General features: G+C 44.4%; 1 protein-coding gene across 2 annotated transcripts in view; it reads right to left on the bottom strand.

Annotated features, from left to right (window-relative positions):
- Positions 1-23995, bottom strand: part of Mapre2 (microtubule associated protein RP/EB family member 2) — a 139074-nt gene that overhangs the window by 16671 nt on the left and 98408 nt on the right. For both annotated transcript variants that reach the window (XM_038331658.1, XM_038331657.1), the window contains 2 exons: positions 20514-20659; positions 15943-16156 (listed from right to left, as the gene is read on the bottom strand). In XM_038331658.1, the coding sequence (XP_038187586.1) occupies positions 15943-16156; positions 20514-20659 (360 nt within the window). The remainder of the gene's footprint in view (positions 1-15942; positions 16157-20513; positions 20660-23995) is intronic.

The following is a 23995-nucleotide window of genomic DNA, read 5'->3' as shown; positions in this document are numbered from 1 at the left end:
TGATGTCGGAATGGGTTAGGAGCCAGGTAGTTAGTGCTGGGCTGTACACGTCTCTGCCACTGGCCTCTTGAGGACCACAGAAAGGCCTTCCTAAGAGAGTCACATATACTCTCCATGCCAGGCAGCTCTTCCTAAGTAGGTCATCAAAAGATAACTAAGCTCAGGTCACTAGGTAGTCATGCCCTCACATTCTGACATCAGTTCAAAAAGAAAAGTATACAAAAGAGGCAGAAGGTTGTTAAAGCTTGTCAACACAGAGCCACCACTAACTATGATTGCAGGATCTTACCAAATCTAAATTTGAAACATTGTTAGATAAATAGGAGAGGGGAATGGTAAGCCGATCCGCAGGTGATGGAGGCTGGGTGACATGATTTACATGTCATAGGAGCGAGGCCAGAGCTGGTGGCAGTGTAGCTACAGCCACACAGCCTCTCAGAAAAAACAGCAGACCTCTCTGAGGGTCTGATTCTCCAAGCCCATGGGCTCAGCCTTAAAATAACGCTGTTTCTTGCGTCCTGTAGAGGTCAGTTGATACCCAGAAACCAGGTCTTTCATGCTGGCCTACATGAACATCTCTTAGGGATCCCTGAAGTGAGAAGGGGAAGACATGAGAATCAGACTTGGGGTGTCAGTTGCTCCACCACACAGAGAGGCGAACAGAGAGAAATCAATGACCAGTGAGGACAAAGCACTGAGGGGACAAACAGGGAGAAAGTAAAGAATGAGGACATCTTATTCTTCAGTATCTTCTCACACACATCAGAGTGCTACACTTCCTTCAGAAGGATGCAGAGCAAGTACACTAACGCCTCATGTGACACAGCTGACAGGGACAGACTTACCCTCACATAGCTCAAACACCCAGAGAGCTGCGACAGGTAAAGGAGGCGAACGCAACCTGTGGCTTCCACATTCGCTGACATGAACTCACTGGCGTCTACATTTCTTTCCGGAGTATGTCGGAGTAGGCAGTCTCCTCAAGCTCTCCATATCCCCTGTCAGCTCAGAACAGTTTCTGTTTCCTTTGCTTTTCTCTCCTTTTTCTTCCATCAAAGAACTACACTCTAAAGTGTATCTAACTTCTGGGGCCAGGTATTTTTTTTTTCTTATTTACTGGGACCAATCATCCTAAGGATGTTATCAAGAAAACATAGTTATCAATACCTATAAAGTTGCCGGGTGGTAGTGGTGCATGCCTTTAATCTCAGCACTTGGGAGGCAGAGGGAGGCGGATCTCTGTGAGTTCGAGGCCAGCCTGGTTTACAGAGGGAGTTCCAGGACAAGATCCAAAGCTACAGAAAAACCCTGTCTCGAAAAAACAAACAAAAAAAAAAAATCTGTAAAATTAGTATTGGTGTAAGACATTTATGTAAATTACAAATTGTTTTTCCATCTTCTCAAGTGACCCAGGCCATGTCTAGTGTCTGATCCTGGCTTTAGAAATGAAGGTCCTCAATGGCTATTCTCTTAGCAACCCAAACGCTCAACTCCACCAGAGATTCTGTTTTTGTGTCCTCCCAGGTAATGCTTCAAGGATGAACACATGGAAAACACTGGCATCATGGCTTTTAAAGGCCAGGCAGTCACTCTGACTACAATTCGGATACAGCTTTTTTGCCTTACGGCTATCAAACACTTGAATTTCTTTCAAGCTGTGTTTGATGATGTCCTGAGACCACAATCAGCAGAAGCCTGTTTTCTACACAATTGTTCTGTCCTTAAGCTTTTCTCCTCCCCCTTAATTTTCCCTTTCAAAATAAGAAGGGGTTTCAGAAGGAGAGGAGAATGGACATAAACTCTGCTCAAGTCCCTGTAATTCAAAAATGTCCCCACTGGAGACGGACATGATTCACAATGCCTGACTTTGAGCAGTCCCATCTTAATTAATGCTTTTAGGATTGGGGCATACATGTGATTCTAAGGGATTTTAACCATCGCTGTGAAAAGGAGTGAGAGGTCGGACTCAGGGCCTGGGTGAAGCCCGAGCATCGCTGTGTCTAATGTCTGTAATTAGCAGCCTGCTTGATGTGTGTGGAAAAGGCTGCATTTTGGAACAAGGAGGCTGAATAGGTTCAGAAGGGAAACACAAATAAGAGCGGTGGAGTCGTCTCTGCTCTTGCCAGTCAGGACTGCAACTCTTATTAGACTCTATCAGAATCTGGAAATGTCTCATAACTCGTTGTGCTCCTTTCGCCAAAATCATAAACCGAGGAGCGCTAACTACACGACATCAGAACCCTTGACAAGGACTATGTCCATGTTAACACCAGTGTATGGACACACACACACACCCCTACACACAAAGCTCCCTCCTCCTCACTTTGAGACTGGTCCTCTCCTGCCCCACCCCCACAATCTTCATTCACTAAAACCCCCACAGGACAACTGAAGCACAGCAGGAAGATAACACAGCACAAATGCATTGATTAGTCATTCCTGGAAGAATCTAACATCACTTCCGGTGTCCCCATCACCTTGTCTTGTACTTGTGATAATGAACTTGTTTTACAGTCAAACAAAAGGCAGCGCTGGCGGGAGCAGTTGGGCTGCCCTGCTGAGGAGAGAAGCCTCATGGGTGCAGGAAGGCCTCCCCTGTGATTAACTGGTACCAGAGCCATGGATCGCAGAGACAAGCAACCCTGTACGGATACTGATTTCTACAAATCCAAGCTCTAAAGAATTTGTCTTTTCTTTCAAAAATGGCGGCATCCCTTCACTTGGTAGACCGCCATTAATTTTACTCTGAGAGGGGGAGAAACGTCACCATCAGTGGTGGCCAGTGTTCAATCCCAAGGGGACTTTAGCAGGGTTCCAGGGGACCCCTCGGTCACGAGTCCATTGACAGCCTGCAAGCAGCAATTAATTCAGAGCCCTCTGGCTCTGTCTCCACTAACATGGCCTGCAGCAAAATCTGGCTGCTTCCCCTTCCAGCTCAATACCAGCCTGTAACAAAGCAGCTCACAGAGCATGAACCTCACTGACCTGTGGGAATGAAGACCTGGCACGACACTAGGCATCTCTCAGCTTATCTTGGAGTGACAGCGGGATCTGGCACTTACTAGCAGAGCCTGTGGCCCCATGGGTCTAAAGAACCCTGGACCTGAGCTTGCTAAGCGGGATGACTGACTGCCACCTTAGACAGGAAGAACAGTATACTGCCCAAGGTTGGGAGGAGGACCCGGGAAGAACACAGAACACTCGGGGATGTAGATATCTGGCTTGGTGGTTAGGAGTGCTTTCTGCCTTTGCAGAGGGCCAGGCTCCCAGCACTTATATCAAGAGGATCATTACCACCTGCAACTCTAGGTCCAGTGGGATGTGTCATCCTCTTTTGGTCCCCCAAGGCACATGCATGCATGTGGTGTGCTTAAACTCATGCAAACACACACACACACACACACACACACACACATTAAACAAACAAATATATCTTTAAAACATAAGAACCCCCCCCTCCCCCAGATAGGGCTTCTCTGTGTAGCCCTGGCTGTCCTGGAACTCATGTTGTAGACCAGACTAGACTAGAAATCATAGTCACCTGTCTCTGCCTCTCTGGTGCTGAGGTTAAAGGTGTATGCCACCACATCTGGTTTAGAACAAGGGACACTGCTACCCCAAAGGCTAGTACACAGTGTCACTCTGTTTTTACTAGCATTTCTCAGCGAATGAGATCTGACTCAACAAAGCATTCAAACGGACTGGATCCCTGTTCTGGACACTAGCAAACCAAAACAGCAGTGCTGAAGGAAGAGCCTGACTCATTTCTACCCAATCTGCTCTTAAACTACCTCCATCCATCCATCTGTCCATCTGCCGTCCATCCATCTATCCAACCGTCCACCTGTCCATCCATCCATCCATCCATCCATCCATCTATCCATCCATCCCTCCCTCCCTCCATGCAACATTTATGGAACTCCACCATGTAGCTGGCAAGCTAAATAGATACATCAAACAGTGAAGGAAACACAAAAGATGCCTGTCTGTGTGGGGTTTATGTTCCATCCAGTAGCACAATACGCTGCTAAATAAGAGCCAAGGAGAACATCACTGCCCTGGGAGAAAGTAAATCGCAATGGATAAGGAGGCCCAGTTGCATGTGTGAGGAGGGTTGCACTGGGTGGCTAAGGGATTTTACACAGGCCCTTGGCCTTCTTCTTTAGTCTTAGGTCTTCTCTTAGGCCCTCAGGGTTTCCACAGGCCACCAGAGCTGTGTCTGCTTGGGTCACTGTTGCTCAAGACCTCTGTGCACCAGCAGGGCAGCAAAAGCCATCAGGCGTGTGTGTGTGTGTGTGTGTGTGTGTGTGTGTGTGTGTGTGTTGGGAAGGGGGAGCAGACACCTTGTATTAAAAATTTCACTGTTATGAAGGTATGTGTCTAGTCTTATTGTATCTTGTTATGCCATGTTCAGTTGATATCATGGGAGGCCTTTACGGAAGAGAAACAGAGGAGGAGATCTGAGGGACAGCAGAGGCGAAGGGGGAATGAAAGGAGTGGAGGGAGGGAAACTGCAGTTGGGATGTAATATACGGAGGAAGAAATAAAAAAAAAGCTTCACCCCTCACAGAGGCTAGTGGCTCTTAGAACTTTCAATTGACAGCACCCAGGATCCCTGCAAAGGACACAGAAGAGGCAGGCGTCACCTGTGTTCCTCAAGACCTCAACAAGAGGGGAAGATTTAAACCAGAAGATGACGGAAGCAAGGGATGTGGCCATCTGACCAGGCAGGGAGAGAACAGGCTGTGTGGAGGCCTAATGCATGTAGGCTCTGCCTCACCAGCGCTGGGGTCAGATCAGGTTGCTGCGGTAGAGAATACACAGAGCAGAGATCTAGAGACACTAGAGGGTGGGTGCCCAGCTCCTCTCTGGCTTCTGCCAGGATCCAGGATCCTGGGCAAAAAGACATGTCTAATGCTGGCTTTCAAAGGTCACCTTTCTGCTCTCAGAACAGACTATGATTGGCCCACAAAGGGCCAATAAGGAGAAGGTCACTGCATCGTTTCTTTGGGCACATGCACCATGGCTTTTGTTTTGTTTTGGGCAGTGTTTGAGATGCTATAGTTTAAAAACCTTATTCTACACCTTTACCCTGGTCACCGGGTGCCCATTTTTACACAATCCATATTTTGTGTAATGTTAATGTTAACGGAAACATTCTTAGAGGGCCAGCACGTGCTATTGATTCCAAGAGGAAAGCTGAAGGGAAACCAGACCGCGGAGCTGAGAGTCAGCCACTCCCAGGCACTGCTGTGGGGTCATTGGACCACACGACAAACGGCTCTGCCCTGGGAAAGCCTACCATAGAAGCTCCCTGAGAAGCAGGCAGTATCGCTGCTGAGGGTGCGGCTGCCATGGAGGAGTAAGCAGTGGCTGAGGACCCCTCAAGAACCCCTCCCCCAGCTGGCCAGCCCTCACAAAGCAGTCCCTGGGACAGATGGGGCTCACGGAGCACGCCCAAGTGGGAGCGTTTCCATACTGCCGCGGCCGGCCTGCTCTCTGTCTCCGCTGGGACGCAGAGCATGCGCAAGTGGGAGCGTTTCCATACAGCCTCAGCTGCCCTGCTCACTGTTCCCGCTCGGGATGCTATGTTTTATTTTTAGGCACCATGTGATTCTCCGGTATTTTCCGGGCTCTGCCTGACTCACTTTGGTTTCAGAGAATTTCTCATAAGAGGAAAGAAAAAAAAATGCAAGAAAGGGCTTCATGTCTTGAAATGGCCCAGGTTTTTAAAAAGCCATAACTTTTTAAATGGCCGTTTCAACGTGGAATGTATAGTTTGCAATAAACTGCTGACTTTCCATGCTTCTCACACCTTGGTAGGAGATTAATCCAGCTTTCAAATCTATTACATGCCAAACCCAATCACCATCTTAGTTTAACATTGTATTTTTCAGCTGCCCTCAGAGTAATAAAAACAGTGGGGCTCCTTTTACCCCAATAAATGGTTCCCACATCCCATCCCGACACTAATTGACAGCAGCAGCCCCTTGACTGTTTTCTACAGTACCAGGGAAGGGAGTGGCTGATGGAGCGAGCAGACTGAGCCGGGCCACAGAGAATAAAGACACACAGGCGTTGCCATGACGACACCATCGTGGGCGCCACTGTACTGCCGGCATGCAGCACTCTAAGAAGGAAGCTCATAAAGTAAGATGGCTGTTTCTGGGTACCTCTGCTCTTAGCTACTTAGGATGTGCTGCCCTTTACTTTCAGTCTGAGTCCCCGATGGCGAGCACCGTCCCTTTTCTGATGGTGGCGAGCCTGTGCTGTTCCAATAATACAATCTTATTGGACTTCCCAGAAGAGTCAGAGTTCAGGAAGAGAGAGGATGGGCAGAGCACACTTCAGCTACCGGGTCTCTATTCATCGCATCTAGCTTCTGTACCAGGGTCTGCTGCTTCTACCAACCAACCACACATTCACATTAACAGCTGTCCACCCTTCCTTTTCCCTTCACTTCCCATACCCCACTGTGTTAACTATGCCTCGCTGAAGTACCGACAGCACACAGTACAACCACCTTCTCAGGCTACCGTTTTCTCTTCTCCACAGCTGGCTAGGATATATATGGGCCTTCTATATACGCTCTCATGAGGCAGAGCAAACACTGCCTCAGCCTTCCAATGGCTCCCAACAGGTCGGCCACATTATAAATTATGAGTTCTGTAAACCTCTGTGACAAACAGTCTTGAACACGACACCCATTCCAACGATCTCTGTCTGCTGGTGGTTACACATCTGTATAACTCATCCTAGAACACACAGGAGTGGTGACCAAGCGTCTATGGCAAAAGTGACAGGAAGGCTCTACTCTCACCTTTTGGTCGCTATATTTAGGACTCCTGCTAGTAGAAACACCAGGCAGATTTTCCTCCTGCTCACAAAGAAGTGCCTGCCACAGAGCAATTATTTTGGTGGAAAGGCCCATATGGAATGGTGCAAATGACTTCCAACCAGAGTGGCCGATGAGTAGAAGTCAGGGAAACTCAGCTCTATAGATGCAAGAAGCAATTACAGGCGACTCTTGCCCCAGGGAGCCTCTGATGAGAGCCTAACCCCATAGTTACTGGGTTGCTGCCTGCGGACTCCATATCAGAGGAACAAGCTGAGCTGTTTTGCATGTATGTTTGTATGTATGTATGTATGTATGTATGTATGTATGTATGTTTGGCAGCTTTGTCCTCTTGGGCAGAATTACATGCTAATTTTGTTTATGGGTTTATTCTTTACTTCAGAGATGTATTTGGATGGGAAAACTTAGAAATGAGAAATAAACATCTAGGAACAAGTGACTTAACATTTCCTGCATTTATTAACATGATAAAATACAGTGCCTCTTCTTACTCAAAATGACTGCAGAGATAAATGGGAATAGTTTATACTTAAAAAATGTGAGTGTCACTCCAACAGAGTGGAGCCCAAGGCAGAATACAGAGCCTAAGGCTATGTCTGTGAATCTGAGAGAACAGGTCCAATGAGGAACAAGGGTTCTGGAAATCAGGGTCACACCTCAGATCTTGTGTCCCTCACTTTGCCTAAGTGACGGTGGCAAGTCACTGAAGCTCTGTTTCCAGTTTCCTAGATGCTACAGAGAGGCTGATTTTAACATGCATCTGTTGGGCTGCTGTGCTGCTAAACTAAATAGAGCACTCAGAGCAGGGGGTGCTTACTGTGCTCTGTGCAAGACCCGTGGATACGCATGTAGTGGGGGTGCTCGCTGTGCATTGTGCAAATACCCATGGATATGCATGTTCTTTCTATATTGTAAATACTTTTCTAAAGTTCAAGGAAAAGTTTGACTCATAGTGAACTGAGATTTGAAGATTTATGGGACAATGGTGCCATAGCATTTTAGAACTTCTGGTCCTCAGGTTTCAAAACAATCTAGTTTTAAAGAAAACTATGTAAATAAATTTGATTCAAGAAAGCCAAATAATTACAAAACACACACTGAATTAATTCATAACATCAGACACCACTAGGTGATCTTGTTTGACTCTCCCGAGTTCTCGTTTCTCACGTCTGATAGTCTAAACTCCTGAAGTGTGGTCTGGCAGAGTTTTACTCACATCTTATGCTGCCGTTTTGTGGCCATTACCGGTAGGTGCTGTGTTGTAAAACCTTGTCACCCATCCCTGCACCCTCATGTTTAAACGTACTGTCAATATGACAGTCCTAAGAGTCGAGGCCTTTCAGAGGTGAAGACGTCACAAGGGCAGAGACCAAAGAATGGAAGCAGTATTCTCAGAAAAAAAGCTCATTCAAGCGGGTATGCCTTGGGGAACCACCGCTCATCTCAGAGACACGGTGGGAGGGGTTGTCTATGAAGAACGCTGGTGGGAAGCAGGCTTTATCTCACACCAAATCTGTAGCGCTTTGCTTTGGCCTTACTGGCCCTTCTGTCTGCAAGGAATAGATTTCTGTTATAAGCTGAGTTCATGCTACTTAACTATAGAAACAAACACAGACACTAGAAAAATACAGGCTTGGTTGGCTTTTAAGAAGAAAGAATCCCGAGGCCTAGTGGTATGTCTTAGTCATCTCTGATGTGATCTCTGTATAATAGAAAGTACACTGCTGATTCCCCCTTTCTAACAGAGAGTAGGGGATTCCCTCTAGGAATTTTTTTTGGGGGGGTTTTCGAGACAGGGTTTCTCTGCAGCTTTAGAGCCTGTCCTGGAACTAGCTCTTGTAGACCAGGCTGGTCTCGAACTCACAGAGATCCGCCTGCCTCTGCCTCCCGAGTGCTGGGATTAAAGGCGTGCGCCACCACCGCCCGGCTCCCTCTAGGAATTTAATTAGCGGAGCCATTAGAGTGTTTCTTTCCATTTTTTTTTTTCTCCAGGCCTTTATGTGGCTCAGGAACAACCACATGCAGCTTACCAATGTAACAGGGCCTTCCTGTGACAGGCCAATGGAACACAGGGCCTTCCTGTGACTGACAGGCCAGTGGAACAGCACGGCAGCAAGGGGCGGGACCTGAGGGAAATATATTAAGTCTGTACATAACGAGGGCGCGCGACAGCTATGTGACGAGATGTTCACGGTGCTTGTCTGTACATAACGAGGGCACGCGACAGCTATGTGACGAGATGTTCACGGTGCTTTCCTGACTTAGAGAGTCAGGAAAGGTGAGGAACTAAAACAAATCCCGGTAGAACCACACCCAGGCATCACAGTTAAAAGCAAAAGCAAAGAGAAGAAAAGCTTGGGGACAGGTCCTGCACTCATGTTTAGAGCCACAGCATATCACTTAGGTACTCGAAGGTGTGATTTGTCTAGTGAAAATACTAGGAATGAATACACAATAAAGACCTTTACAGAAAAAAAGCAAAGCTAAGTGGTATTTTACCACACAGCCTGTCACTATGAGAAATGTTAAATGTTCTTCACTTTAAAGACTATGTTGTAGAACTCAAATGTTCAGAAATGAAACTGAAATGGTAAAATATAAAACTAAACCTTTCAGTAACAGAGAACAAAACAGGAAACTAGAAATAATTTGGTAGATCTAAATCAAGAAAAGTTACTAGTTACATTAAATATAAACAGACTGGTCACTCTAAAAGGCAGAGATTACCAAAATGAGTCAAAAGGCAGGGCCCAATCACATAGTGGTTAAAGACACACTTTACATATAAAGACAGATAGGTGGGAATGCGCCTTATTAAAAAGAAAGATACAGCATTCAAAGCATAAATATAAGAAAGCAGTAGTGGCTATATTATTATTATCATCTTTAAGACAGAGTAGTTTCAAAAACATAAGTTCAATGAATAGGATGACTTAATCATAAACACATATATACTAATAAAAGAGCCTTCACAAGCTGGGCAGTGGTGGTGCATGCCTTTAATCCCAGCACTCAAGAAGCAGAGACAGGCAGATCTCTGTGAGTTCAAGGCCAGTCTGGTCTAGGAGCTAGTTCCAGGACAGCCATGGAGAAACCCTGTCTCAAAAAAACAACAAAAAAGGAGCCTTCAAAAACAGAAATCAAAGCCAGAAACAATTAAAAGGAGGAACAGACAATTTCATAATCAAAGTAGAAAGACTAAAAATCATTTTGCAATGACTATTTGAGCTAGGGAAGCCCCTCCCCTTAGACCACAGATAATCTGAAGCACGCGGTCAAACACCTTGGCTTTACACATTTGTAGAGCACTGCTCAAATGAAGAGCATCACATACATTCTTCTTAGAGGTGTGTGATACTTTAACTGGAAGGGACACTGTGGCTGTTGTTTCATTACCATTCTTAAGAAACGAAACATAAAACACAAGGAAGTAAAAGCAACTCTTCTTTCCCTAAAGGTGAGAAGTAATGTCTATTTAGATTTTAGATGCTCAACCCATGTTCGTACACTGCTAAGCAAATAAACGGAGAAGCACAGTCACGTTTTAAGATTGCACCAACAGCCTGGAGTCACCGATGGGAGTATTCAATGCTCAATACAGTTCCTTTAAAATACTATTAGAATTTACTGAAGTCTACGTCTGTGGATGGAATGAGTATTATTTCGACACCTCGTGGACTTTGCCCAGCTACCTTCTGTTTTGAAATCACTTTTCCAGCATCTCTCCTAACCCAATTTTAAGGCTGAGACATTGGTCTCTAAGGAAGAGAGAAAGCTCAATTCCCATAGCAACTCTAAATCCATCACACATATTTATATCTGGAGTCTGATTTAAATACATTAGCGAATGTGAATCTGCAATGTGTCTAAGTTGCTATGGAAACCACAGCATTGACTTTCCTTTTAAGTTTTGTAAGTCTTCACACATTAAAAAAAAAAAAAAAGCCTACCTCCCCAGACAGCTATCGAATTGCAGGTAGGATCAGAGCAATTACACTTAGAAACATCACGTTTCATGATGATGTACACACTTAACAGACAGCTATCAGTGTGACAAGTGCATTTAAACACGGCTATGGATGGTAAGCCAAATCTATTGAAAACACGACTCCTCAGAATGTAGTCAGAATTGCTATTACCTGACAGCAATTCATTCTTATGACACCTGTTTATATTACAGTTGATTATAGTAGAGGTAAGTTGCCCACTTATACAGATATCAACCAACTTTATGCTTGTGAGTCCTTAGGAGAAATTTTTTTTTTAAATCTGCATTGAAATGGCAGAGAAATCTAGCATGCTCTCAGAAAAATGCGCTGAATGTGTGGAGAGTGTTTATTTTATACAGAAAAGCATCTCTGGTGCGAGGCAACACACAGCATGGATGCTGGAAAAGCTGGGCTTTCTTTCCTTGCTAGCATAGCCAGTGTCCTCTCAAGTACCACTACATGGGCATTACACTCCATATCACTTTCCCCCACTCTAATCTGATCCCTTTGTCATACAAAGCTTTGAAGCTGCCAGGCGTGCAAGTTAAATCAGCCTCGGGCATATCTGTGAGGAGATATCCAGCCACAGCAAAATTAATCAGGTATTTCAAAGTGCCAGTCCCCATCCTGTTGCCAGCTATACAAGCCATTATTTACTTCCAAGGATACAGATAATTAAGAAGAGATCCAGGTTTCAGTATGGAAACAGAATAGTGGCTTTATGTAACTGAAGTAGCACCAGACAGGCTGCCAACCACTTTACCACTTTGATTCATATCAAGTCTTGAACAGAAAAGTCAGACCCGTGGTCTTGGGTGAAGGACAAGTCATACACTGAAATCACATTATAGAGATTATGGCTCAGAGTTCTGAATAGAATTCTAAGAGAACCCTGAGACATCACACTCACCCACACATATGAGACTCATGCAACAGCTGGATTTGAAACACACACCCCGGCTGGCATACTCTGGCAAACTTCCCAGCTGAAGACTTGGAGCTTTCACTGCTGTTTGTGCTGTGTGTCCTGTCCTAATAAGTCACGTGCTGGGAGCTGATCTCCTCATGTTCTACTACATATATGTAACAATGAAAAAGGCACAGACTCTGGAAACGTCCCTAGAAATCTTGACAAAAGCTCATGAATTCTATAAACAGTCTTTCCAGAACCTCTTCTGACTTTCCGAGAACTTTTGACTTACTTTCTTGGCCATGGTCCCAATATCTGGATGCATGACTTCATGAAAGTCAGAGCCTTCTGCATTTCTAGGGGCTTTTCTCCCATTATGGTCTTTAAAAATGATATCCCACATGTAATGTATGTCTTGTGATAATTTTGCTCCAATAAAATTTTACTGCCCCACAATGTCTAATATTCAAGACACATTTGATTATAAGGGGAATGATTAATTTGCCTCCTGAAAAATACCATTCCTCCCTAAATAAAACCAAAAAATAAACACCATCAAGGAATGGGAGCAGTATCAGAAATCACTACCTTCAGCAACACCAAAAAAAAAAAAAATCAAATTTATTAAATGTTGACTTTAATATGTTTCCCAAGTTCTATCACCTGAGAGGTTAAGCTTTGGGAAAGATAGATTGCTCTTTTGTGTTCATGGCATTCTGTCAAAACAGCACAAGTTCCTCTGTGGCTTTTGTGAGAGGATTGGCCAGCATAGCCTAGTTCTGGGTGGAAGAGTATAAGTGTTAAAAAAAAGGTTAAACAAACAAAAAAATAAAAAGATACATTATTATTGTGGAAGAAAAGTATTCCGAGATTTATTGGTGTAGGAGGTCCTTCTGTCTATGTGTTGCTTTCATTGGTTGAATAAAGAAACTGCCTTGGCCTTTGGATAGGGCAGTACTTAGGTAGGCGGAGTAGACAGAACTGAATGCTGGGAAGAAGGGCAGAGAGAGAGAGTCATCATGGAGCTGCCAGGTCCCGGTAAGCCACGACCTCGTAGTGACACACAGATTAATAGAAATGGGTTAAATCAAGATGCGAGAGTTAGCTAATAGGAGGCTAGAGCTAATGGCCAAGCAGTGTTTGGATTAATACAGTTTCTGTGTGATTATTTTGGGTGTAAACTAGCCAGGTGGGACGAAAAGCAGGCCCACTCCTCTTACAACAATTTATTATTAGAATTTCAAAAAATGCAACTGAGTTTCAAAGCCACTCTGTCCACCAGAAACAGCTACAAAAAGAACATTAAGAAGTGAAATAGCGTGCTTTGGGTTCTCACCAGAGTCCTGTCACTTCACATGCCTCCTAAATCCCAGCTAAGAATACCACATCAATTTCAGCTCTACTCGCCATCAGCTTCGGCTCTATTCCAACTCTTAGCCTGATGAAAGCTGCTGACAAAAGTAGGTTGACCAGCTTAAATTGCATGAAATTTTGTCTCCCAATCTCCTTGTGGCTTAATTTTCATCCAACCTCTCCCTTTGCTTCTGCTCCAGGAAAATACATCTTCCCTTTCCCATTAACCCCTTAACCCCTGACCTCATCTGCTCCTTCGCATTCAGGGTCATGGCCCTCTGGTCTCTATTCTTTCTCTCACCCTTGGCTCATCCGAGATTCTTCTCTGACCTTACAAATCTGGTAATTCTGCATTGTCCTTAAACCCTAAGAGCACCGTCCTCCTATCCCTCCTTAAGCTTCTCTCTCCTGGATAACAACCAAATGCTTTTTTGTTTTTTAATCAATTGTATGCTCGATGACGCTGTTAGAGGTTGGATCTTCCTCATGTCCACACCCCACGTGGCCTTGTTCAGTTGCTGCAATCCAGACTCCAGTGCCCAGTGTCTCGGGGGACCAGTTCTCCAAAGGATTATTAATCACGCCCTAGGAGTCAGCTTTCTACATACTGTTTTCAAGTTTCATTGTACACCATATTTCCACAATTAATATTCATGACCCTCTTTCTAGAAACTTCCTACTGTTTGTTCTGTGAGCCACAGATGAGGGAATTCTTAGAAAATGAGGACAAGGCAACATACTGCAGTTCTGTTTGGAAGAGAAGTGCTGGAGCTGAGGCCAAAAAAATTAGGGTCACAGTATGATTGTGGAAGAAAGAAAAATAGCCTAGGTCTAAGCAACTTCCACACTAGTAATGATTTGAGGTCTCTTGACTTTCTCGTCTGCGCTCATCCTTTTAAAAGGGGTGTCTTCCCTTCGCGCGTACGTCTAACCCCCAAACATTTGTGCTCAGGGCTCTTTATCTATGCGCTCATTCATTCCAAAACTGGACTTGGATAGTCACTCAGTGTCTTTTATCCAACTCATTCCTTAATCCAGTCCTTGTCTCATCATTCCATGAATGATTTTCAAGTTGAGCAATCCAGCAAACTCTTCCAGGCTTCATTGTACTTGACTCCTCGCAGAGTTAGAAACTGTAGATCATTCTGCTGCCTTCCTCTGCTTCCCTGAAATCCACTCCTTAGCTTCTTCCAATCTTTTTGGCGTCTTCCATGCATTCCAGGGCAGTGTCTCCTCTACTCACTCGCAACTGTGAGGAATTCCTAAAGGCATCCTCTCCTTATCATTCTGTATTTACTTCCAGCTTCGAGGTATGGGAATACTCACAAAGTTTATCTCCTGCCCAAACTACACACACACACACACACACACACACACACACACACACACACATTATTTAGATCATCTTTTGGATGTCACAAAGAAACCTGAAACTTGGTATGTTAAATACAATTTCTTCTCAGATCCAGCTCCCTCAGTACTTCCTGAATGATATCCTCATCCTTGCAAGTGTGGGAAACACACCAAGAAGTCATACTTGGCAGCTCACTTGCTCACTCCAGGATCCACCCATTACCAAAACCCAATCCCGTTACTTCCTAAATACCTCCTAGAGGAATGTATTCTTTCTTCTACTGTGTTATTCCATGTGAGGAAGACCTCATCACAAGACAGGAAGTATACAAGCTGATCTTGTCATCTCTAACTTACTTACTTACTTACCTACTTTATTTATTTATTTATTTATTTATTTATTTATTTGGGTTTTCAAGACAGGGTTTCTCTGTGTAGCTTTGGAGCCTATCCTGGAACTAACTCTATAGGACAGACTATCCTTGAACTCACAGAGATCCCTGCCTCTGCCTCCCAAGTGCTGGTATTAAAGATGTGTGCTACCACTGTCTGTCCGATTTTCTTTTTTTAAAAAAAAAAAAACCAAATATTTCAAAAATTGTTTGAAGAAGTCAGATTTCCAAGGAATACAGATTGCCAGGGACATAGCCATGAATTCAGGCAGAAAAGATGGAAAAGGTTTCTATGTAGTGAGGAAAAGCAAGAGTAAAGCTACCTGCAGCTGTATCAGTCATGCCTAGTCCATGCTGACTGGAGTAGGGTGGGCAGGAATAAAAAAGAATCTGCATTGTAATAGCTGAGCAATGGGCTCTGCATCTGGGATGGAAAAAGGTTTCTGAGAACGTCACTGTCAATGGTCTAGCAGACAGCTGGCGTTTGTAACCAGGACCCCATTTCCCAAGTGCGCACTTCATCTAGTAAAGTTGGCTGTTTATGGCAAGGATATTTCTAAGATATTTTAGAGAGTTTTTTTTTTTTTAATCCACAAAAAAGTAAAAAAGAAAACTTCTAAAGTTCTAGGTATGTATCCTCAATTATTTTCCTTATTAGGACAGGGATGCATAATAAACAAAGGCTCCATATTAACATACAAAAGTGACCACTAATTTCCTTTGAGTGCCTATAGAAAACGATCCACACTTAACAGCACAAGTCAGTGCATATTATGGTCTGCCTTGCCAGCGATTAAGCACTAAAAATATTTTAATCAAAATCTAAATAGACTACTTAAATTTTTTAAGAAAAAGTAGAGAGGAAATGAAATCTATCCCCAGGATATTATCTTAATAATATGTGGCTCTGCTTTTTTAATATCTGAAATCAAGATCATTAAACTTGTGACATATGGGTCACAGAAAGATCAGCATCGACACAGACAACACTGAACACCATTCAGAGGTAGGAAAATACTGACAGTTGCAGACAGGTACAGGCTGAAGCGCGGCAGAGTCGGGGCCACCCGCTACGAGGAGAAGACGTACCTGCTGTGGGGGAGTTTGCGTGGTGAGACTTCTTCGGCAGGTTGAAGATCTGTTCGCCGGGGTCAGGGGGAGGAATTGCATCTTGCCCTTGTCGCGCCTCGACAGGATCGTACTCCTTCCCATCATAGTTAGCATCGTAGAATTTCTTAAACCACTGAATAAAATCCAGGTTGTCTTGGAAGCGCCCTTTCACCAGCTTCTCCACTGGAATTACCTGCAACGTCAGGACACTACGTAAGTCACGAAGCTCAGGTTTCTTTAGAGTGTTGTGCAATCATATCCTAAGAATTGTTGGTCTGCAATTCTTTTGTGAACAAAATTTAAGATTTCTTATTTATGTGCATTTATGTGCATGTGTGTTCGCTTGCTTGTCTGTCTGTGCACCATGTGTGTAGAGAGCCTGCTGAGGCCAGAAGAGGCCGCAGGACCCCCTGCAACTGAAGCTACAGATGGCTGTGAGCCGCCAGGCGACGGGATGAAAACCGAACCAGAGTCCTCGGTAGGAGTAGCAGACGCTCTCAGCCACTGAGCTGTCTCTTTTGGCCCCATTGCCTGCAGCTCCTGACCACTGTTTCTCTACAGTCTTCTCAGCAGTATTCTAGAATTGACACAATCTTAGCTATTTCAAGACCTGATTAAGAAAAACAATTCAGCAAAGTTGCTTGTATTGGAGAATTTAATTCTTCCCGAATAACTAAAAAAGGAATATCCTTAGGCGTCAAGAGGGGGTGACCTGCCAGGTCTGGTGGTGGCACAGACTGTAACCCCAGTCCTGGAGAGACAGGCAGGATTGTGAGTCTCAGATCGAACTGGGCTAGACGGCAAGGCCTCATCTCAGAAAAGCCAACATACAAGACCAGAAAACAAAACAGGTGACTTCTCTCGTGTGGAGGATATTTATAGTTTAGCAGTCTCCCCACAGAATCTACAGGCCTCGGATGTTGTGCTGTCTGAAACCTGAAGTGCTTTCCTACTTCTTTGAAAAACCCTGGCCAAGTCTTACTGAGATAAATTCTTGTTAGGATTAGTGCTAACAGAACATCGAACCAGGGGCAGGTCAGGGAAAACAGATACTGAAGTTGATGGATCATGTGGAACAGAGCTTATTAAAAAGTAGAGCAACAAGCATCCCAACTAACGTAGTGCAGGGCCCAGGAGCTCATGGGAGTGCAGAGACAGAGAAGAAGAGGCTCAATAAGGGGGTCATGGGAGCATACAAAGAAGGCGCATGCATACGTATCAGCTTTTCAGGGTAACCTTCCACCACAGAGTCAGCTAGGATTCCCTGCTGACTCTCGCAGGAACCTCTGGGATTATGACAAAGTGAAAGAGGTGTGTGTGTGTGTGTGTGTGTGTGTGTGTGGCTTTGATTGCTTAGCTTATTCAGTGCACCACTATTGTTTTTATTAAGGAAAATTATCCCGACCAGTGGGATGCGAACTGGTCCCTGATAAACCTAGGGGAGAGGAATGGAGGGGCAAGAGACACGAGAAATGACGGCAAGACAGGGTTTCTGATCAAGCTGTCTAGTTTATTATTTCTCAGAAGCTGTTATATAGCAAATGGGCAAGAATGGAATTCTCACATCATTCTCCCCACACAGCACAATGACTAGACTTGACTCCTTCTCTCACCGGGTGACAACTGATTGGGAACTATGAGAGTGGCAGAACTAAGTTGTGAGTCAGAATGCAGGCGCGTGTGTCCGTGATTCAGACAGAAGCCCAGAGTGCAGGAAATGCAGCTTCGTAGCATGACAGCATGAATGGAAACAGAAGACACTAACCCTGCAGCAAAGCTCTGCCACCTTGGAAACCATATGTCACTAATGTCATAAAAGCCAAGAGGGCCACTTTAGAAAGAACAGAAAATGGTGGCTGGGCTCTCTTCCACAATCACTGACTTCCTTAGCTCTGAGCAGGTGGCTAGGTTTCCTGTACCAGGCATGATTTTCCTACTGTTAAAAGTATCTGCACCACTGGTGTGATCTTGGGGTTATCACGCCACGCTGGTGCTGGTTGCCTCCCTCCTTTGGAACTTTCATGGGACTTTTCTGGCACAATGAACAGTGACTAATAGAAAAAGAGGCCATGAATTTGAAAGATTGCAAGGAGGGGTGAGTATAGGAGGGACTGGAGGGAAGAAAGGGAAGGGGGATATAACTGTAGTATAATCTCAAGAGAAGCAGTTGGTGGGGGGAGACAGAAAGCCCTTGCGTATCAACCATAACGTGGAAGAAAAAGTGAGGGAAGTGCCTTAGGCTACAAACTCAGCTAAGTCATCAGTGATACATTTTCCAAAAATATTTAAGTCAGCTGCAACAGAAACTGATACAGGATACAGAACAAAGTAAATAGAAGTTTCTGGAAGGACACTGTTCATCAAGTGCTTCTGGTCCTGGAGGCTCGGGTGCTGCCATGTCCCTCCTCTGGTTTCCCTTGAACTCTCAGGGAGAGACTCCCTGCCCCGTTTGCACTTCCCTGGATATTTTATCACAGCTGATGTCTGCTGAGTGTTACTGTTGGCTTTTGGAGAGACTGAACTGGTAAGGGATGTGGAGCACAGGGTCGTTCACGGACAACTGAAGCAATGTGTCGCTGCCTGAGTGTGAAGCTTTGACATGGCAGTGGCACGGCAGCTCTTACTTCTGTTGACTTCTCCTGCTTTCAGGGTCAGAAGCTTCAAGTGGGCCCTCTAACGCACTTGGTATGACAGACATGACGGGTGCATGACAGGGTGTCTCTCTAGGGATTTGGGCAATCACAGAGTCCTGACGCTTCTGGGGCTGACAGGCTGGCGAGGCCAAGGCCAGTCTCTTGCCATGCAAACTTGTTTGTCAACATTCTTAGCTCTGCCATTTTCTGTGTGTTCACTTATAGAAAGATGCGCAAAGCTTTCTGATTTGATTACAGCAACTTCCAGCCAGAAACCCATGGATGGGTGTTTCTTCTCTCTAATGTACAAGTGTGAATTTAAAAGTGAAAGAAAGAGACTCCTCCAACTCTTTTTTGGCACTTGCTCTATAAACCAGGCTGGCCTTGAACTCACAAAGATCCACCTACCTCTGCCTCCCGAGTGCTGGGATTAAAAGGCATGCACCATCACTGCCCAGCGACTCCAACTCTTGAAAGGAGAGCCCGCACAACTGGTTGTATGGGGTAAGAGCTACTTGGAGATTAGCCTCAGCAAAAGAAATAAAAATGAAGATCTTTCAGAGAAACATATTGTCTGTTTCTCTTATTTGAGAAGGGGTCTTGTGCTGTCTGGGATGTTCTCAAATGGTTAGGCTTGAGCAATCCTCCTGCCTCGGCCATAGGAGAAGCTGGGACTAACAGGTGTGCACTGCCATACCTGGTTAAGGCTGTACAATTTAAAACAAGCATTCCTAGAAGAGAAGAAGCCGGTTTTCTCAACATCCTAGTGAGAATGCTTCTTACCTAAGGAAGTGATGAACCATGCTGGATTATTAAACTTTTCTTTAACCTTTATCTCATAACCTAGTGTCTGTTTCCTATCCTGTAGGCTTTTTATTCTTTTTATTAATACTGTTTTTTTTTTTTAAGAGTTATGTTTCTCCCCTACTGGTTTATCTCTTTCCCCCTTGTTTGAGATTCATGTCTTGTCATGCTTATTCATTCTAAGAGGCATGGCCAGTAAGAGAAATATCCTAAATAAGGAACACATATTACTAACAAACATTTGACTAGCATCCGGCTCTTGCTGAGAGACCAGCGGGTCTTAGCTCCTCAGTCCCTTATTGGGAGGAACAGGACGTGAGGACCAAGACTTCCATTTGTGTCACCTAGGACAAAATTATACTTCAAAGGAGAAAAGCAACAACATTCATGGATGTTGGGATCTGAGAGGAGCACTATGCTGGATACTATTAGAGACACCTGCTCACTGCCGTGTCATAACCATGAGGAAGGAAGAGCCTAGTCCGCTTTCATAGAGGAGCCAGCTTAGACACCTAGAAAATGTACACTGCTTGCTTCAGTCCAGGACAGGACAGTCAAGCCCAGAGTGGTTTCCCTGTTAACAAGTTGTTTTTTTCCAAAGGAACAAAATATCCAAAGAACCCTGAGGCCTTTGGTAAACAGAAAGTGTCTCATTTGCAACCCAGAGAAGCTAAGACCTACTATTATAACATTCAGGACTCCGGCTAAGAGGTTTCTTCTAGGGGCTACTGGGTTAAGGATTTCTTAAAACTAAAACCTCACAGCAATGGGGTGTTTATGTATGGACAGACCCCACATGGTGAGATATCTCAGTATATACCTCATAGATATGTTCTCAGACTTTTTCATTTTTGATTACTACTACAGGGGTGCTGGCTAGGATATTGGCAGTTCTCTTCCAGAGGACTGGAGTTCAATTCCCAGAACCCACAATTGGGTAGCTCTCGGTCACAGGTAACTCTGACTCTTGGGGAATCCCATGCCCTCTTACGGCCTCTGCAGACACTACACTTACATGTACAAACCTACATACACACAATTTAAGAACAATAAAATACTGAAAGTGATTTTGAAAAGAGTACATTTGACAGGGGTACCCAGCAGGCTTCTTACCTTATCAACATTCATCCGCTTAAACGATGCCTGCAGAAGTTTAAAATTGTGGATATACTCATGCTCCAACTTTGCTTGGAATTTTACTTTCTTCAAACTAATACAGCCTGGGAAGAGCATGTCCATGAACTGGCAATAGGCGGCTCCTGAAAAAAAAGACAATGAGAGGCAGGGATGAGTCTAGCTGTACCCGGATGTGATGGAGGTCATGACTGGCACCATGATACACAGCAGCGCCTCCTGCACACCTGTTCCTTTTATCATTGCACTTACACCTCCAACAACAGGGGCTGGGTACCAGGGGGAAGAGAGCCCACTGCAGCAGTGCATCACCCGCCAGGGTCACTATGCATTCAGTTCTTGGCACCAACTTTGTGGATTCCTCCACCGATGCCGGAGAATCCATGGTAAGACTCTTGCTGCTTCTATCAGAGGAACGAGACACGACCTTGCCCTTCTATCTAGCTAGTGTTCTGCTCCCTGTCATCAAAATCAACTTAGAAAAAGCACAGGGCATGTAACCATGAGAGAGGTACACAGGTTCTCCGGGGATGTGTGGCCCAAAGACATATGTTCATGCTGTTTTACAGCCATCTTGGGAAGCGAAGGGGCTGGAAACGGTTATCACTAAGCCGTCTAAGACCAGAAGCAGCTGCTTGATGATCATTCCAGCCCAAGAGCACCAGGTTTCCCTCATTAGCATAGAGGAGGAAGTCAGGGATCACCTGAGACACACAGGCATCCAGAGTCCTGCTGTTTACAACTGAGATAAAAGTACGCAGAAATGTTCACTAGAACTCCCTTGAACAGGAGATGGTCTTAGCAAAAAGGTGTTTACTTTTAAACATGAAGGAAGAACTATTGAAACATGCTGATCTCAGCTAGAAAAACCCCAGCAAGATCACATTTCCTTGGCCCTTACAGGTAAAGACTATGGGCACTTAACATGAGAAACTGTCATAGTGAGTCCTGTCTCAGAAGAAGAGCGGCCGAGTGCCAAAAGCAGGGACAAGGGGCATGTCACTTAAAAACCTTTCTTTCCTTGCTGTGTTCAGATAGCTGGCTGTTTCCATGACAGGCTATTGATTAGTCTTTCTGGACCATGAAGGGCCTCCCTCATCATTTATCATGGAGGCTTCTGGGAGCCCTTGTCTTTCAAGTGACAGCCTCCCCTTTGGCTAGGACATTAGATTTATGCTAAATTTATGCTAAACCCTCTACTGAGATGGAGTCCCAGTGAAGACAGGACAAAAGACTGGGGACTGAAAGGTTGCAGAACCGGAAATGCTGTGCTAACTCATTCTTTGTAGGTAAGGCAATGAAAGATGCACCGGGCATCTGGCTTTCCCTTAGATGTCAAGGCTGTGAATTAAGAGTTTCTTCCTAAACAGATGGCTTCTCTTAAAAATAAGACAAGGCATAGCAAATCCAAAGCCAAAACACAGGGGAGGTAAGAGAAAACATCAGGATTCTCTCTCTCTCTCTCTCTCTCTCTCTCTCTCTCTCTCTCTCTCTCTCTCTCCTCCTCCCTCCCTCCTTCACACCCTCCCTCCCTCCCTCCCTCCCTCTCTCTCTCTCTCTCTCTCTCTCTCTCTCTCTCTCTCTCTCTCTCTGTGTGTGTGTGTGTATGTGTGTGTGTGTGTGTTTGTGTGGAGGGGGAACATACAATTATCCAGTCCTTTTAAAAGTGTCACCAGATGGAGCAAACTCCAACCCCTGCAACATAATCACACAGGTGTGGAAGCCTTGCCGTGACCCGCTCTGTAAAGCTAGCTGCATTTTTCTAGAGTTTAGCATTAAATTTGCCTCTGAAGACCTGGATGCTACATAATCTCATGAACTAAACATCCAAATACTCCACTTTTCAAATTTAAAAATAAATAACACTTTTGTTGGGGGGGGGAGCACACAGTGAGGAAAGTTGAAAACCCATCTTTAATATCTGTCACCCAAGGTTAGCTAAGGCCTGCTTGTATTGTGGCATTTGCCATTCTGATCTTTAAGGGGTGGGGTTAGACATTTAGGAAGACATTTTCTTCCTAAAACGCAACAAAAGCTTTTAAATGCAATTATTTCTATATTTATTTACACTTGTTTCTGTGGTGCTGGGAATCAAACCCAGGGCCTTTGTACATGCTATGCAAGCAATCTGCCAACCTTGGGTCCTTTGGGTCATCTGATATTCTCTGTCAATGTTTTAATGGTATTCTGGTATTTACATCATGCTTAGCAACTTCCCTCAACCAAGATCCCATAAATATGCATGCATAGTTTCTGTAAGCGCTTTTATGATCTCCAGTTTTACATTCAAATTCTGGATCCATGTGGAATTTATTTTGGTTTGTGATAGAAAGTATGGTTCTAATTTTAGTCATTCCAAATGTTAGTGGGAAACTGTCATTTTTGACTCCTCTCATTTGGCACTTTCTTACCTAGAGAGACGCTTCAGGGCCCCACCTCATACCCCAGTCGTTGAATGTAGGTGGGTCTCCTTTTCCTACCTCACTCTGAGGTTGCAGACCCATGACCTGAGCTCTGCTGTGGATATTCCTGCCTCCATCAAATGGAGGGAATGAGAGAAATACAGAGACAGAGAGTTTGTCGTGGTAGTAGCATGTCTAGATACTGTGAAGTGACAGAACAGAGCATCCTAGTCTAGCTATCCCCTTTCCCCAGCACAGGGAGGTTCCTTCACCTCTGACCTTGGCTTTCCATGGATGCTGAGCGACCCATCTTTCCTAGAAACTCTTTATTTCATAAGCTTGCTAAGAGTACTTTCTATAATGTTCACCCCAAACTGACAACCGATGAAGTTAGCCAGGTTCTGTCACCACCAAATGAACTGTCTTTACTAGATTTACTTTCCTAATGCATGTGCTGAAGGCTCCTTCTCTCTCTCTTTTCATCTAGGAAACTCATTTTTAATTGTCATAACATGCAACAGACAAGAGATCTGGGTATACAGCTGGAAGTCTTACTGCTGTTACTATTATACATTTTGTTTAAAAACTAAAAACAAAATAAGAGGGTATTAACATATCTATATTTTCTTATATGTGTATCCGTACTCACTTATATTATCATATTGCTAAATATGTCATTTTGGCTGTGAACTGTGTGGTTGCCCTATCTTCTAAATTACCTAAATTCTATGTTCTGAATTAATAGATCCTGTGTTTTACAACTTCTCCTCTTTCGCCAAGTCATGGTGGTACATACCCTTAATCTAGCCCTCGGGAGACAGGGGTAGGTGGATCTGAGTTTGAGGTCATCCTGGTCTACAGAGAAAGTTCCAGGACAGCCTGATCTACACAGAAAAACCAAAACCAACCAAACAACCCAACAACCGCTTCCCTTCTCTCAAAATTAAAAGAAAAAAAAAGTATTCATTTTAAAAAGCACACAGAAAATAGCCCATTAGAAACATTCAGATACAATTCATATATGCAGCCCTTGAAAGTGTGGGATTCAGTCAGCGGGTT

This window comes from Arvicola amphibius, chromosome 5 (genome assembly GCF_903992535.2).
Source record: "Arvicola amphibius chromosome 5, mArvAmp1.2, whole genome shotgun sequence".
NCBI lineage: Eukaryota > Metazoa > Chordata > Mammalia > Rodentia > Cricetidae > Arvicola > Arvicola amphibius.
Note: the sequence above shows the minus strand (reverse complement) of the source record. Positions and strands in the feature narration are given on the sequence as shown.